The 18879-nt window shown below is 37.3% G+C and overlaps 1 protein-coding gene across 1 annotated transcript in view; it reads left to right on the top strand.

The window, feature by feature from the left end:
• The window catches only part of LOC124775512 (protein FAM98A-like), a 61031-nt gene that overhangs the window by 26196 nt on the left and 15956 nt on the right, over nucleotides 1-18879 (top strand). The window contains exons 5-7 of the mRNA XM_047250345.1: nucleotides 10232-10411; nucleotides 17292-17492; nucleotides 18567-18645. Of these exons, the coding sequence (XP_047106301.1) occupies nucleotides 10232-10411; nucleotides 17292-17492; nucleotides 18567-18645 (460 nt within the window). The remainder of the gene's footprint in view (nucleotides 1-10231; nucleotides 10412-17291; nucleotides 17493-18566; nucleotides 18646-18879) is intronic.

Consider the following 18879-nt stretch of genomic DNA (forward strand, 5'->3'; position numbering starts at 1 on the left):
TTTATAGTTGGTGTTGTCAGTTATATGAATTCTGTAAATCTCAAAGTGCAAGAGGTGAAACATTGAACCATAGATATGAAAGACAAAACTGATACTTCCAGTGAAAAATCAAACCTATTGAAAAACACACACTCAGGATGTGTAACACTTCTTGGAAATCTCTCTCTATTAATGAGCACAGCAAAAGGATCCATCTCATACATTGAGACTTCAGAGGACATCAATAACAACCATGAATGGTGTATCTGGCTTGGTGGACAGGGGTTAAATAAATTAAATTTTAAGATGATATTTCTAGAACTAGGAGTTAATGAAGAGAGCCATTTTTCCTGTGCCCTCCAGTGTCAACAGCAGTAAAGCAGTAATTATAATCACAAGCAGATTCAGGTTTTGACAGGTCAGTCACACTTCTAATTGTGAAACAATGATCACACTTGTAATTATAAAACAATGAGCTGGTTTGTTTTGGATGAATAATTCACTTGCTTTCTATTAATTGAGTCTACACAATTAAGGAAATTAGCTACTTGGGTAAGCCAACAGCTGTTGTTTCCCACTTTTCTTGTTAAGCACTTATTTCATAAAGTGTCTCATGTTATCTTTTAGGTATTTGCATACAGTTTGAATTATTCCAGGTCAGGTCAAAATTCCTATCCAGGACATGTATTCCAAATCAGTAAGAGTTGCCTCCATTCACATGTCAGCAGTTTTACATAAATTTTGAAAATTGACATAACATTCTTGGGGAACAGATCTGCAATTACTGATTTTAAATGGAATATTATTATCCATCTTGAGTGCATTAATTTTTAAAAGGCCTAATCTTAGTTCAACATGAACCATCCTCTGTGATCTGTAGGCAACAGTAAGATGAGTTGTATTGATTAATTACGGTCTTTTGCAACTGTAATGAAAATCTTAATAAGACCAATCCCATTTCGCTTTATTCTAAAGCACCTTCAGCAGTCACTTTAACATCATGGTTTTTTCTCTTACAATTTGTTTGCTAGGATCGTGAACAGTTTACACGCTTTACGTACTATTATAAACAGTGTTAATTCGTTTTCTTACTCACTGTTTTTTGTTGTTTCTTTCATACTTCCTGTTCTTCCTTATGTCTGTGTTGGATCTTAGCGCACAGCAGTTTCAACTGCACTAAATATATTCACGTTTTTGTGTTGTGAAGAAAACTATGCTTGCTATTATGTGTGTTTTGTTTTGCTGCTGTGGGGTGTGTTCATCTTTTGTTTGTTTTGGTAATTGCAGGAGTGTCTGCTATTGTTCTGCGAGTGTTTATATTTTCCAACTACAGCAATAGCAAAACAAAACACATGAAATGGCGAGATGACAGTACTTCTTCACAGCGGAGAAATGTGTGCTAAAATCTAACACATACGAAATGTGTGCTAAAATCCAACACATACATGTGGAAGTAAACAACAAAAAACCATGGGTAATGATGAGAATTAACACTGTTTATAGTAGTAAGTAAAGCATGTGAACTGTTCACGACCCTAGAAAACCGAATTGTAGGAGAAGAAAAAACACTATTATAGTAACTACTGAAGGTACTTTAGAATAAAGCAAAACACACTGGTCTTAAGACTTCCCTTACAGCTACAAAAGACTAAACAACATATACATCGTGCGTATCTGCAAGTGCAAAAAGGAGGCTAAAAACAAAGAAGACAGCACGTACTGTAAAATTACTCTATGAAATGCAAAAATGTTGCCATGGCATGCCAACATCAAACATCACGTGCACCAGAATGTACCGTACTGTATCAATTACAAGAGCAACCCATCCTTCTGTCAATAAGTTCACACGTACATCACATAATGAAATAGTGGTTTTGTAAAATCCATGTTCTTGAAATATTCCATAAGGCTACTGCTTACAGGTGGCATCTGCTATATTTGTCACATTTAGATAACACACACACACACACACACACACACACACACACACACAATTGAGTCAATAATAAGTTTTGTTTGTTTGATAAGAATGGAGATAATAAAATTATGAAATACTTCTAATTTAAGAGGGAGGGGGGGGGGGGGTGTCCACATCCTTGGCGTTGCTGTAAACCTGGCATCATGGCTTGCTTCCTCATGTGATGGCCAATTTGGTGTTGTGCTGCAAACCGACCAGTTGTCTGCTGACCATCCCTATTTTCAAAGGGCTGCACAGGAGGGCCCCTTCACCAATGTCAGGCACTGCACATGTCCAGTTGTTCCACCACACACTTTCTCTCACCAGTTGACTTAGACACATGTAAGCAATAATCATAACATCAGTAAGTAATAAATATTTAAATAAACATGTGATATAATTCATTGTGCTTATTCAGGCTTACATTCAGATCTTGCTTTTATGAGTGGAAATCTCAAGTTCCTTCAAACCGTCAAGGAATAATCCCTTTTGAGCCATATGTAGGATGTCCATATTTTGCTCAATGTTCCAACTGTACGTGTGCTATCTCATTTGCCCTACATACTGTTTACTGCAGTCGTTCCATTTGATCCTGTACGCACCTGAATCCTGAAACTCATTCCTAATATTACAGATTATATAACAGAGCTCGAATGTTAACATGTTATTTGTATGAAGACCAATTTTGATATTTGTGTTATGGAAACATCTCTCTGTGTTGTTAGAAATAAGTTAAAGCCGTATACCCTTTGTCGTTGTTCTTTTCTGAAATGTGACTTACGCTTACTTGTTTTAGGTGCTCTTCTTCATTTTATTATAAATTTTCACCACGTCCTTGCTCCTTTAGCCATTCTCTATGGCCACTCGCTTTAGAGCTCTCAGTTTTTTCCTGCTTCCTGCTGGTGTAATGGTAATCTTAATAACCTGTCCACGATTGCGTTACAGCATGCCCAATTGTAGCATGGAGTGTGGTATGAATGGTCATTAATACTATCTGTAGATGTATGTTTTCTGAACATGCTAAATTCATATTTTCTATTATTATTAGTGTTAAATCCAAGTAATTTATTGTGATTATCTTCCTCAGTCCAAAGTAAATTTAATTTTTGGTACTGAGAACTTTTCATGTACTTTGTTTTCAGTTCATTTTTGTCTCCTCTGTGTCATTAAATCAAATCCTCTCCATACTCCCTGTAATCATGATTTCCTCTTTAATATAAGGATCTTCATCATAGAATTTCTTTTCCAAGGAAAAATAGTTAAAGGAGATATGTGGATGATTAGATTTTATTACACAAAGGAGAAAATGTAGCACATAGAATGAGTCCTCAGCACCCAAAAATTAAATTCTCTGGGGACTTTGAAGAGGATAACGGCATAAAATACTTAAATTTAACCCTAACAAAGAATGACAGAAAACATGAATTTAGCCTAGTCAGGATATGTACATGTGTAGATGTTGTTATTAATGGGCACTCATGCCACCCTCCATGATGCTAGTGGGTGTACTTCAATGCAGTGATGTACAGGTTATTAAGATTGATGCTAGGCCAGCAGGATGTAAAATAAGAACTGAATGTTTTAAAGCAAGTGACTGGCGAATGAGAACAAGAGCAAGGACATGTTGAAAAGTTATGAATAATAAAATAAAGAAGCAATTAAAACAAGTAGGTTTAAGTCATTTCACAGTTAAGAATAACAACAATGGAAGGTATTTGGCTTTAATTTACAATGGAAGGACTTCTGACAAAATTGTGATATGTTCTTGTAAAGCAAATTTTAAAATTAGTTTCCATACAATGACATGTTAAAATTCAAGTTCTGCCCTGAAATCTGTAACTGTAAGAACAAATTTCAGGATTCAGACGTGTACAGGATCAAATGCAATAACTGCAACAATAGTACTTAGGGCAATCGAAGAAGAGCTTTGGAACAAGGTTCAGGGAGCACGTAAACTCTTGGACCAAAACATTATTTGGGGCACATAGTGCAACATGAAAGCACTCTGTCATGAATGTTGAGCAAAATTTCGACATCCTACACAGGGCTCAAAAGGGACGGTTCCTTAATGTCTTGGAGGAATTTGAGATTTATACTCACAAAAAGGAAGAACTGAATCTAATACTGAATGATCATAGAGAATTCAGTCACTGTACTTATTTCAACATTTATATTGATTTACTAATGTGATGATTGTTACACATGAATCTCCAAGGCTGTTGCACATGAATGTCCAGGGCAACTAGTGAGAGAAAGTGTGCGGTGAAACAAGTGTGCTGTGCCCAAGATGTGTGATATCCCGGGAGCGGAAAGACTTACCTTAGGGGGAAAAAGGGACAGGTATACACTCGCGCGTGCACGCACACACACTCATATCCATCCGCACATATACAGACACAGGCAGACATATGTAAAGGCAAAGAGTTTGGGCAGAGATGTCAGTTGAGGCGGAAGTACGAGGCAAAGATCCTCTCTTCCTGTTACCCACCAGGCCAAAACCTCCGCTAATTTCAAGTTGCCGCCCCCTCGTACATCATTTGTCGCTTAACAACTTCTTTGGCTCTGTACTTCCGCCTCGACTGACATCTCTGCCCAAACTCTTTGCCTTTACATATGTCTGCCTGTGTCTGTATATGTGCGGATGGATATGTGTGTGTATGCGCAAGTGTATACCTGTCCCCTTTTTCCCCCCTAAGGTAAGTCTTTCCGCTCCCGGGATTGGAATGACTCCTTACCCTGTCCCTTAAAACCCACGTCCTTTCATCTTTCCCTCTCCTTCCCTCTTTCCTGATGAAGCAACCGTTGGTTGCGAAAGCTTGAAATTTGTGTGTATGTTTGTGTGTTTTTTATTGTGTCTATCTACCAGCGCTTTCTCGTTTGGTAAGTCACAGCATCTTTGTTTTTTAATATATTCTTCCAAGTGGAATGTTTCTTTCTGTTATATTCATGTATTTTTAATAATGTCTTTTAACCCTAACAAACCTGAGATTTTAATTAAGTACATCCATTCTCACCTAATGAACAAAATTGTTTTTAATTCAGTGTTGGTGTTGTTTTATCCAAATGTGACAATTGTACCAGATGCAGTCTGGTAGCAATAGCCTTATGGAATATTTTAATAACGTAGATTCTAAAAAGCCATTATTTTGTGATGTAACACATAAATTTGTTGATAGTGGGATGGGTTATTCCTTCACCTACACAGTTGTGTATGATTCTGATACATTTGATGTTTTATGTTGGCATAGTATGGTAACATTTTCTATTTCAGAGTATTTGCTATTTAGTTATTTTACGATTGCCACAGATCTGAAGATGGTTCATGTAAAGTCTAAACTGGTCTTTTAAAAAATAGTGCACTGAAGACAGTGAATCTGTTTGCTTTACATAAAGATGTTTATCATAAACATATCTTTTAAGAAAGATATGCCATTGTAATCAGTGGGAGAACATATTCATTAAAAGGAGAGGGGAAAGACAACATTATAAAGCTGTCCGAATTGAGTACAGACAGTTGTCTCAAGACAGCAAAGTGAGGAGCAGCTTTGTGGTTCTCTCGGCAGCTGCAGTTATCAGTACACTCAAATCACAGGCAGTACAGATGCACTCATCTCAGCTGTGCCCAGTCCTGGATTTTGAATGGTTATTCCTCTTAAAGTTTTTTACTGCCCCTTCTGTTTCTTGATTGTTTATCTTTCATGTCAACTTTTTCCAAATTAACATTTAAAAAAACTAAATATACCTTATGTGGTCAGCAGTGCACTTAAGACAGAAGACTTTACATTCCTGAACATTCTGCTGTCACAGGACCCACAATATGTTTGCTGTCATCCAACCTACTATTGACACAGTATTAGAATTGTGTTTGTTAATGATTCCAAACTGAGAAACTTGTTCCTGTGATAGAACCGAAGAGTTACAGTGAGGAGGATATTTTGTTTTGAAGTAGCTGTTGCTGTTTAAATAGAATCAAACTGAGCTCATTGTTGAACTTCTAATGCCCACAGGTGGCATCTATTTCAAATCTTCTTGTTTTCCTTATTCGCTAATCATTTTATAACACTGTAATTACTTATGTAGTCATCTATCAATGTGGGATCAGATAAGCAAAGCTATCTTACTGATAACTACAGGTAGCTATTTAACAACTGCATAAGAGATTTAAAAAACCTACTCACCAAGTGTCAGCAGGGGAACACACATAGAAACGGATTTAACATTTACAAGAATCGGAGCCAGTGGCTCCTTCTTTTCGCAGCAGATTTGAAGGGAAAGGAAAGGGGCAAAGGAAAAGGACTGGAGAGGTTTAGGGGAAGGGGTACAGTTCAGAAGTCACCCAGAACCCTGAGACAAAGGAGACTTACCAGACGGGATGAGAAGGAAAGACTGAGTGTTGGGGACTGCACAGGTTGAGATTTGAAAACCTGGGACAGGGTAATATGCAAGACAGAGATTACTACTAAAACATCATGCATGAGTTAATAAGAGTGAAAAGCTAAGTGCATTGTATGTAACAGAGATGGGAGGGAGACAGTGAAAAATAGACTAGTCAAAAATGAAAGATTTAGGAAACTAAAATTGTGTGAAGAAAGGAGAGTTATTCCGAATAAATGCTGAGACGGAAGAAATTAAATTAAGGCCAGGTGGGTGGGGAGAACCAAGGACATGTTGTTGTGCTAGTTCCCACCTGCGGAGTTCTGAGAAGCTAGTGTCTGGGGCAAGAATCCAGATGGCGTGTATGATGACACTGGCACCAAAGTCATGGCTGTCATGTTGTACAGTATGCTCTGTAACAGTATATTGTGTGTTGCCTGTATGCACCCTCTGCCTATATCCATTCATCCTGACTGATAAATGGGTGGTAGTCACACCAATGTAAAAGGCCAAACAGTGTCCACATAACAGCTGGTATATGACTTGTCAATTCACAGGTGGCTCTCCCTTTGATAGTATATGTTTTGCCAGTTACAGGGCTGGAATAGGTGGTGAAGGAGGGTGCATAGGGCAAGTCTTGCAGTGTGGACTATCACAGACGTACGAACCATAGGGTAGGGAGATGGGTGCAGGAGGAGCATATCTATCCATTTAATTATATTATTTTATTATGTTATTAAATTACATTAATGTATTTGTGTTAGCTACACAGAATCAGTTCAGGAATTTTATTGAATGATTGATGAGACAGCACACAATGAAAAAAGATCTTAGTTTTAGCTTTATTAGTTTGTTGCATAGCCTATTCTCCTTTCATATCTGAGCTGCTTCGCTCAGGAAAACTAACTCCATTATTGTATGAATCAGGCAGTAAATTAATGAACATCTTCACAGTAGTTTGTTTTAGTTATGTTCCGTGGATCATTTTCCCGATAATTTTATCGATATGATGTGGAACAAGTCAGATTACAAGAGATATAAAGTACTAATACTAATATTACTGAAATTTTTAGTTCTACACATGCAGCTACATTTAGAGGTACTTTTTTTACCAGTTCTGAAACAGAAACTTGTCCATGGAATAGGAGGAGTTGCCTAAAGGAAATGATTTTAAGCTAGATTTAAAACTTGATCTACCTGTCAGACACTTTAGGTACTGAAGTATGAAAATCATTCAAATTACAAATTATTCATAAATGAGCTTCATATTGCCAATAACTTACTGTATCATGCCTACCAGTAATGAATTTATAAACTTCTGATACCCCAAATCACTTCACAATGTAGTGTATATTGTGAAAACATGATTGCAACCCTCTGTCTACTAAACTTTGTGCATTCAAGACTTCCCCCATGTGGCTGTCTTTGGTTTTTAAGTACACAATGAGCTGTCCCCTTTGTAGTTGCAGGGCCCCCATCACAAGTGATTCATATTTTGCTGCACTACCCCACCTTTTGGCCTTTCACACTAAATATGCCCTCCTACCTTTTTTGTCCCAGATGTTAGCAGATGACCCTCACAAAGTTATGTCTGTCCTCAGTTTCCTTCATGAAAGTGGTTTAGTTGTCCCAGGTTTGAGTACCTAAATTTCCCTCTGGAATTGGAGACCCTCCGTTTAGTGCTGGCATTGGTGTTGGTTATGGAGACCTTGACCTTGTCTCCATACTGGCCACAATCTCCACCTGCCCCCCCCCTTTTTCCTTTCTTGTGCCTGTCCCTCCCCCCCCCCCCCCCCCCCACACACACACACTTTCCATGTGTCCCCTGTTGTTTTCCCCATTGTTTCTCACTTCACTGCCTGAATATCTGTGTGCACCGCAACTGTCACTCAGCTGACTGCTCCCGGCAGAATGCAAGGAAAGCTGAAGCAACTTCTCACTTTACTGTCATGATGATGATGATGATGATGATTGGTTTGTGGGGTGCTCAACTGCGCGGTTATCAGCGCCCGTACAAATTCCCAACCTTTGCTCAGTCCAATATCTCCACTTACATGAATGATGATGAAATGATGAGAACAAGACTAACACCCAGTCATCTCAAGGCAGGTGAAAATTCCTAACCCTGCCAGGAATCGAACCTGGGACCCTGTGCTCAGGAAGCGAGAACGCGACTGTGAGACCATGAGCTACGTACTATTGTCAAGAGATACAAGTGCAATAGACAAGGTGTGTAATGTGTTTGACCAGAGAAGTGAACATAAGGAGAAAAGTGACCATGTCTTTCAATGAGGATACTTTGTTATTTTTGATGGAGGACAGGAACACCATTCCTGAGGGGTCAGGTGCTTACTAAATGTAAGCCTTAAGTACATTACTGTGGATCAAACTTTACAAGACCAGTTGTGTAGTGTTCATCCATGTATAGTTCCAGATGTGCTGTGAATGTTATAACTAACCCCCACCTAATTCATAGCTTACATGGTTGAAAAGCAAAAATAGCTAAAATTTCTTTCAGTAATACTACAAAAAGGGAAGTTATATTGTTTCATCTGACAAAAACTGATCTTGTTTATTTAACAGGATTTTTGTCTCTTTAGGTAATTGAAGTGAAAAAACAACTCATTTGTTTAAATAAAACTTTCTTTATAGGGCATATTTTGATATTGGACTGAATTTATCTTCTGCTATTTACTTGAGTTTGGTCCAAATTAGCATGTGCTCTGTGTGGTTGCTTTAATACAGCATTGAAACTGGTAAAGGAATTTATACAATGTCGCCTATATAAACATAGGACTGCTAATACTACTGATAAGTAAAACAGGTTGTCATTTGAAGCCACTGAGTTACAATCAGTCAAGAATGCCAATTAGTGTCCACAATTTCACATAAAGCGCCAGCTAGTAAAATTACTAAGACCAAAACTATTTCTTAAAAACACTTCACTTGGGGTGATTGACTACTTGAATGAAAAATGATACTCTTTATGGTAATACTTTCACATATCAGGTCAAAGCGTTAAAGAGAGAGAGAGAGAGAGAGAGAGAGAGAGATAAGTCAGATAAGAATCATTGTTTTCTAATCTTTACATGAAAAACAAACTCGGCACAATAATGAACATTAAATAATAGTTTCTTTGGCTTATGATTACATTTCTTTGATAAATGGCTATGTTATCTAAGTGATTGCAGGCAACAGCTTAAAATAACAACTGGCTAAAAATAGTAAAAGGAATGCCATGATGTCAATTTGTGGGACTGTCATTCACCTCTATACCTACATTACTTAAGAGTGTCAGAAATATTGTTTTTACAATCTGTTGTTGTGGGGGAGGGGGGGGGGGGGTCCACAACCACAATATGTTTAAGACCGAAAACATGGCCAAAGCAGGCCTTTATTTATTTATTGTGTGTGCTGTTAGCTAATTTCAGCCATTGGTCATTTTCAAATACTTATCACAAGTCTCGAGCTTCATATATTATTTCTCTAAGTAGTCAGTACATATGTAACAGCACACATCATTTTCGTGTGCATGTGTAGTACAAATACAATACAGCACTTCTGGATTGTATTGATGCTACATATGCACATGAAAACGATGTGCCGTAACGTATGTACTGGCTATTAAGCCAAATATTATGTGATGCTTGAGTTTTGTGATAAGTGCTTGGAAAAGACACAATCAAAATAAGCTAATAGAACAGACAGTAAATAGATTAGAGTCTTCTTGGACCGCATTTTCATTCTTAAAAGAACATATTGTATTACAAGCATTCCGTATCATCTGGCACTTACGTATAATCAAAGATGTTAACAAAGTGTGTTTTACAATAATGTAGGTATGGAAGCAATGAATTATATAAATTGCTCATGAATTTACTTCTTTGTGTACATGCAGTTACATAATTTCTTTCCCTACAGATGAAGGAGGTATTGGCGAAAGCATCTCCTGAATTAATTGGGAAGCCGTTATTCACAGGTGTTCTATCGGACAAACAGTGGCACATCCTAGCTAACTTACAGTCTGAAATGCAAGACGAGTATCGTGTACGGAAAGAACTCCTAATAAAGAGATTAGATGTGACTATACAGTCATTTCAGGTTGGTTCCCTTTAATAAAGAGCAATGCACTATTCCTTTATGAAGTTTGTAGCTGAACTATATCTAAATTTAGTTAATATCTACAGAAACAGTGAGGAATGTACTAATTATGATTATTTTCAATTTTTAAATCTCATTTTGATGTTCGTAAATAATTGAAAGTAAAAATTAGTGAGAAATAATTAGTTTTATACATAAGATTTAACATACGTTACTAGATTTGTGCTTCATAATGAACTGTAAAATACTTCATATCATTATCATGAATGTCATATCAAGAATCACTTGTGAATGTTTCAAAATCTTGAAAGTTAACCATACTTTAAGGAATGGCATATTAAAGCAAAATTTGCTGCTGGCCTGTACTATTTGTGTGTAATGCGCTCGAACTCTTTACTTTTATCTTCACTTTAGTGTATGACTATTGACTTCATGTCGCAGTATATATTCTGAAAGAAGACAGTCATCAATCTTGCGCCAAAGTTATTACCAGTCACTTTACTCAACACAGTTTAAACTAATCTGTTTTGTCGTTGCTTAGTTGTTACGTAGGACTGCACCACACATTTGAAGCTTGTAAATTTCCAGTTTTGGCAGTTGAAACATCTTTTTTTCACACATCACTGAGTGCTGAAAACTTGGTGACATAAAACATAACAAACATGATATTGGAAGACTACTTAGTCATTATCAGGGAGTGATAGGTATATAACAATTTGTCAAAAATCTGATTTTTTAAAAATCTACTTATAACATTTAAATATGGTGGAACGTGCTTTGTGGAATGTAAATGGTGAGTTGTTAACTTTACTGTACAACACTTAAGATACATTTTGGGTCATAGGTCCTTCATCAGAAATGTAAACATGAGCTACAGGGTATCCATAAAGTTCTAGTATCATTTCAGAAAACCATAATTTGAAAACAATTAGAGAAGAGAATTGTGATTCATTGTAAAATGTTCAGCAGCTCTAAAAGTTTTTCTTTTCTGTTACGCCAGAATTTCAGTGTGCGGCGAGAGATCAGCCATAGAAAATCGAGGTGATATTAAGAGTCCTGTCCATGTACGAGTCAGCATTGCAGCATCAACAGTTCAGATTGCCTCATTGCTTCATACACAGACTGTAGCAATGTCATTGACTGGTGGTGTGTACACATGATTCTTGTCATAACCAGACAAAAATAAATCTAATGGCATGGCATCTAGAGAACAGGGAGCTGTACATTGTGATCCTAACAATCAGTCCAACTCTCAGGAAATGTATGTAAACAGACTGTTTAAATACATGCTTTGCCAGTGGTGCCTTTGCAGACTGGCATCAATAATTCTACAGTACCACTGCTCAGACTTGAATTCTGTATACCAGATGACAAATTGCACTTTCTCCTTGTTTTGTCACCATTTTCATGCACTCCAAGTAAAATCTGCAACAGAAGAGAGAGGAAAAAAGCCTTTGAGAACTGCAAAATGGTTTATAACAAACCATGAGTCTCTCTCTAATAGTTTCCAAGTTGAGATTTTTTTGAATGACAGCAGACCTTCATAGATGCCCTATCTACATGTAAGTTCATGATGGAGCAGTTAAGTTAAATAACCAACAAAAGGATAACGTTCTATGGCTCAGTGTATGGAATGTCAGAAGTTTGAATATGGTAGGTAAGCTAGAAAATTTGAAAAGGGAAGTACTAAGGCTCAATGGTGGGGGTTAGTGAAGTGAAATTGGGGAAAAAAAAAGCAAGGATTTCTGGTCAGATGAGTATAGGGTAATGTCAACAGCGCTACAGAAAATGGCATAATGGAAGTAGGATTCATTATGAATTGGAAGGTAGGGAAGACATTGAGTCACTGTGAACATTTCATTGAGATATTTGCTGTCATCAGAATCGACAACAATAGTTCAGGTATATATGCCAGAGTTGCAAGCATAATATGAAGAGATGCATTATGTGAGGATATTGAGCGGGGAATTCAGAACATAAAGAGAGATGAAAATCTAGTGGGGACTGGAATGCAGTTTAAGGGAAAGGAGTAGAATGAGAGACGAGACAGACAGTTCTGCAATAAACTTCAGCTAGTAATAGTGAATATTCTGATCAAGAATCACAAGAGGAAGAGTTATATTGGGAAAAGGTGGGAGATAGGGGAAGATCTCAGATTACATCATGCTCTGGCAGAGGTTCCAAAATCAGATATTAGATTGTAAGGCTTACAGAGGAGCAGACAGAGACTCGGATCACAATTTAGTAATGGTGAAGAGTAGGCGAAGTTAAAGAGGCTAGTCAGGAAGAATCAGTGTGCAAGGAAGTGGGATGCAGAGATACTAAGGAATGAAGAGAGATGCTTGAAGTTTTCTAAGGCTATAGATACTGCAATAATGAATAGCTCAGTAGGCAGATTAGTTGAAGATGAATGAACATCTCGGAAAAGGCAAACATGGGTACAAGAGAGGTAACTGTGAGGAAACGATGGTTAACAGAAGAAATGCTTCAGCTGACTGCTGAAAGAAAGAAGTACAGAAATGTTCAGGGAGATTGACGAATAGAGAGAAACAAGTCACTTAAGAATGAAAGAAATAGGAAGCACAAGGAAGTTAAGTTGAAATGGCTACATGAAAAATGTGAAGGAGTTGGAAGGACCGACTCAGCACATAGTAAAATCAAAACATCCTTCGGTAAAATTAAAAGCAATGGCGGTAACATTAAGAGTGCAATGGGAATTCCACTGTTAAATGCAGAGGAAAGAGCATAGAGGTGGAAGGAGTACATGGAAGGCCTCTATGAGGGGTAGGACTTGTCTGATGATGTGATAGAAGAAGAAACAAAAGTCGATAGGGAATCCAGTATTAGAGGCAGAATGTAAAAGTTTTGCAGGGCTTCAGATCAAATAAGGCAGAAGGGATAGATGGGATAGATAACATTCCATCAGAATTTCTAAAATCATTGGGGGAACAAAACAACTATTCACATTGGTGATCAGAATTTGAGAGTCTTGTGATACACCATCAGACTTTTGGAAGAACAAGTCCACATAATTCCAAACATAGCGCGCGTGCACACACACACACACACACACACACACACACACACACACACATTCAGGGTGTACACAGTCTGGAACAACTGGGAAAAACCCGGGAATTTTTTCACCTAGTAGAAAACCGGGCAAAACCCAGGAATTTTTCATTGTTTCCGTTTTCAGTTAAATTTTTGTAATTTTGACTGGTAAGAACTGATATTCCAGTGAAAAATTTTACTTTAGCCTGCTGCTGCAAAATAATGCTGCTGCAGTAAAACATAAAGAAGGGAAAGAAAACCAAAATAAACGTGAGTTTGCAAAGGAAATGCGCCATCTCCAAAAACAAAACACAGTGCACACATAAGTGTGCCAACACAAAAATGTGTCAAAGGCCTTAGGACAAAGACTACGCAATACTTCATAACAACAAACTGCTTTTGGTGACCATGACGTCACAATGGCTTACATTAGTTTCCTTTGAGCAGTTGCCAGCGGACTTGTGCACAGGCACAATTGAGTCGCATGTGAGCAGTACCTCCTCCTGCTTATGGCTACTTGAAGTACGGCTGTTAGCTGTAGTAGCAGCAAGCAGCCAGATACTAGCCAGAAAAATTCTTCTGGTGAACACAAGCTGCCAGATTCGCACATGCGCAGAGCAGTCTAAGTTGCAGTGGAGAGAGGTGATAATCTCCATGTGACCTGTGTTTAGTTTTAGCAATTTTGCTGTTTCTTCTTCATTTACAACTCTCATGTCAAATGAAAACAAAATGGATTTCTGTATCCAAGAGCTAGCAAATGAATTAAAATACATTGACATACTTATGGAAAGCTGAAATATGTTATTAGTTTTAGTTTCCTGATCTTATTTTACTCCCAGGTTTTTGGAAGTAAAGCATTAATTGCTTTGCAGAACACTAAAGTTATTTTCCTTGATTTGCTAAAGAAATTTGGCTTATATTAATCTTTTCCACACAGGCAGTCAACGTATTTGAAGTGAAGTGTTTCATTCCACAGTGTCAACTGTTTGCTAAATTAAAAGTGCCCATTTTTATCACATGCCACATGTGGCGTTATGCAGTAATAAAGAACCAAGCCTGAGAGAATACAGTACTGATACTCTGATAAAATTTGCAGCCCTAAAACCACAATGAGAAGCTTAATATCAGGTCGGTGCTTGCTTCTTTGTGAATCTGGACATACAAATGTGCACTTTCAGCCGAATTATGCATTTTGATCTGGTTTACGAAATTCAGATGCTCTTGGAGTACCCTATGATGTTCTGTTTCGTTTACGGTGTAATGCAAGATCTCTTAATGCTATAAAGGTATGAATATGTGGCCTTCTTATGTTATCATAGCTGCGCACGCGCAGTAACGCCATTTTATGGCGCACTCTGACAACTGCTGAAACGATTATAACAGGTTTCAGGAGAATATTATGAAAGGTGATTGAAAAGTGTTACTTTCAAAGTAAATTTCATTTTACGCCAGATGAATTACGTTACATGTGCAAATGTACTTTGAATTTCTTAAATGATTCTCATGTAAAGCTTAACACTCTGAGGGCCAACCACTTAGAAGAATTTCGAGCGTAGACGTTTAGGTATTTAAAATTTTATTGGCACATTTGTGTGATGCTCATGAAAGTGTAACACATGCAAAACAGACCAATATTATATCTGAAAGCTTAGCTTTTCTTGTAGCTACACTATGTATATTAATTTAAACCATTAACTTTCCTTTTTGTGTGTTCGCACTATCGAACAGTGACTTTGGCTGCTCTTGGCTGACTGCGTCACGTGTCCTATGTCCTGAATATCAGCTATCATCAGCTGGTGAGATCACGTGACATCAGCTATGATTGCCTTGCTAAAGTGCATAGCAATCTCGATTTCAATGCTACGGAAACTAACGTGCTGTGTGTGGTGGAATTCAATCATTTACTTTTGTAATATACAGTGTATGTTGCTGCACATCAGATCTTTCCAAAATGCCTGTGGTTTTTTTGGGAGGAGTGTTTGTTTTCTAAAGTTAAGGAAGTTCTACGCTGGTGTATAAAACCTTAACCGTTCAAAGGGTGGATAAGTTTTATGGTTCTGTGAGAAAGTATTGTCACTTAACACAGAAAAACTATATTTTTACTCGGAAAAAAGTATATTTTTAACTGGGTCATCCGGGAAAACTCTGGGAATTTTTTTTTTCCCCTTGTCCACGTATACACCCTGACATTCATTCACGCAGGCATGCACACCTCACACTTACGACCACCATCTTCATGATATTAATAGGACAAACAACCATCCTTAAGAACTTTGAATTGGTGGCTCTGTTGTGACTCTATCACCAGATATTTGTGAAAGTGCTACATTACACCTGTACATATTCATTTCTCTAATTGGCCACCCATATGTATTCCTTCCTGTAATTCGCTGCCCATATGAATTCCTTCAGTAGCACATTACAACACAAATTATAAAGGACTTAATTGATGACATTTCGTGATGGGTCACAAAATGTATTATTTATTACTGGAACTGTTCCTCCTCCAAAAGACAGTTCAAGCTACACTAAGATTTAGAAAAATCCCATATGCCTCATCACATGATCAACTTCTTCACATTGAAACTTCACATACAATGGAAATGAAGCACAATTAATTAGACCGACATATACTATCGAGAGGGATGTAATTTTGCTTCTTCATATGGAAACACACACAATTAAACACGTCTGTATCTGAAGCACTCTGCTGACCTGCTGGAGGGTTCAGATGTTATATCCAGTGCTTGTGCAACACAATAATAATTCTCAAACTAAAAAAAAAAAAAAAAAATTAAATTTTTTATTTTACTGCTAGATACAGCTTAATTAGCTGCATGACTGTTGACACTCATTATGTGGTAAAATTAAACAATAAGTTCAGCAAATGCTAAAAAATTGTAAATATGATGATGTGAGCAAATAGTATTCTCTCACTACACTTCACTGGATGTCTATAATGGCACCGAAAGACGGATGGCGTCACAGCACTCTGACTACAGACTGGTTTGTTTTCTTCTAGTACTGCCCAAGGCTTTAAAAAATATATTTCGTGGCCTGTTTGGCAACTGCATAGTTACAAACAGCCTACTAGACTAATTACAGTCACATTATGGTGAACACTCACAAGGAGACAGCACGACCATGGGGTCGGGGATTTGTCCGAAATTTTATGTGGTGGAAGAGGACCCCTAACACCTCATGTGGTTAAAATATTAGGACGCACTACTCAGAAAATCCCGAGAAAAATTTATCCAAAGTTTCTTAGGTGCCTTATGGGTATAAAATGTTAGTCCATTGCCGAAGCGCCGTTTGGCCTAGATGGTTAGAGGTCGGACTCTTACGCCAGAGGTCTCGGGTTCAATGTTAGATCCAATACTCTTCTCGTTGTACATCAGTGACATACCTGTTCTGTGTAAATACCACATAGATGCTGGTGACTTGGTTTAAAGCTCAGTCCATCCATTACCCAAGCAGACATGATTGGTCATTCTAGGTTCATTAATCTGAAATTTTAGGTATCCTAAATGGGGATAAATATAAATATGCCTCTATCAGTAAAGAAAACATTAAGTAGGCTGAACACACAGCTATAACATCCAAAAAGGCATTAACATCTCTCCACACCATACAAAAATATAAAAAGCTCTTCCCATTTGAACTGAAAAGGAATGTTTACAAATATATGTTCTTCTGGTGTGCGTGTGCGCATGTGCATGTTCTGTTAACATGTTTGCCAAATATTTTTTTTAAAATTATTGTACATTTTTCTCAGAAATAATTGCTTAAATAAATAAGTGTTTAACAGTCCTCATTTTATTGACAGTGGTCAGAGCGGATGCGTGGTAGAGAGGACGAGATTGCATCTATTTTTCTAGTTCGTCGGAAAGCTTTAGACTCTGAGCCAAATGTCCATCTTGCTGATCTTTTAGCAGCTCGAGAAGACCTGGCAGTCATCGAAAAGACAAGCAGTGCTTCAGTCCGCAAGAACACTCAGTCTTCTATCAATAAAGTCATCATAGGCAGGGTGAGTTACACTTCATGCATACAGAAGCCTATAACATTCAGGTATCATAGTCTCCTGTATTGTATGCTAAGTTTTAAGTGCAAAATATTTTATGATAAAAAGATCTAATTTTAATTTAGTATTTTTGTCTTAGAAATATTTTTAACATTAATTCATTATTTTAATGCATATATTGAAGTTTACAAAAGTCTGAGCATTCATTTTGTATAAATATAAAAATTTTAATTCATGAATTTTCAGTATCTGTTCTTGTTGTTGTTGTTGCATTTAGCAGACAAGGCAGATTTACAGGCATACTGCGTTTTTAACAGTAAACAAAGCTTATGTAGGTCAGCTGACAATTCCTTGGACCTGAATGGTTTGCTTGATAACATTTCTCTTTCTTCTTTTTTTCATATTAGCTAAAAGTAAAGAAATCATTGAAGAGTAATTTGACTGTGACTGTTCAGCCTTTGATGTGTGCATATTAGGGTAGTTGCCTGCCCTTTTCAGCCCAGTGAACCAGCTATGTGGAACTTACAATCAGATGTGTAGCTTGGTTGTTTTAATACACCTTCAAGCACTGCCAGGAATTAAAATAACTATAAATAACAGGAAAAGTCCTTCAACTAAATGGAAACTGAATTGTAAGTTGTTGGACATGTAATCAGTACAAGTACATAGAGAGATTATTTCATATCTGTATTCCATAATGTTATCCTTATCCAGACAAATGTGTTTCTGGAAGTGCCCAAAGGAATGTGTATCAACACTGCTCCAGCTCGTTTCTGGTGCTTGAAAGAATAAGAAACAGTCTAATTTCACACATGTTCCAGAATTCCTTCTGTCCAATATATTGACCATAAAAACCTGTGTTTCTTGCTGGAATTAATCATTCATGAATCTCGATCCCCCCCCCCCCCCCCCCCCCCAAAAAAAAAGGAAATATTTTATTGAAGTGAGAGGTCAGAAAAACCTATTTTCAGCTTTTATTTGTATAACTGTCTTACAGATATTTGTGGGACTTGTATTTTTGGTGCTGTGTTAATACTTTCTCAAACATTCCTGATGGTTGATCTTTATTGTGTCCTCCAGGTTCCAGATAGAGGAGGCCGCCCAAGCGAACAGCAGCCACCCCCACCAGAGATGCCTAGTTGGCAGCAATCAAAACCAGGTACATAAATCAATAAATCAAAGTTTTTGTACATTATCAGATTAATTAGGTAAGAAACGATTTAAGTTGATAGCATATATATTTGATGAAAGCTGTTTAAATTAATTTTCATCTCTTCATTGCAACATAATTCACAGTAATCAGTGTGAATTGGCAGAATATGGCCTTCCACTGTTTTCGGGATCCCTTGAAAAATAGAAATAGCACATTTTTACTTGATTTATTTGGCAACGG

Source organism: Schistocerca piceifrons, chromosome 2 (assembly GCF_021461385.2).
Source record: "Schistocerca piceifrons isolate TAMUIC-IGC-003096 chromosome 2, iqSchPice1.1, whole genome shotgun sequence".
In the NCBI taxonomy this organism is placed as follows: Eukaryota; Metazoa; Arthropoda; class Insecta; order Orthoptera; family Acrididae; genus Schistocerca; species Schistocerca piceifrons.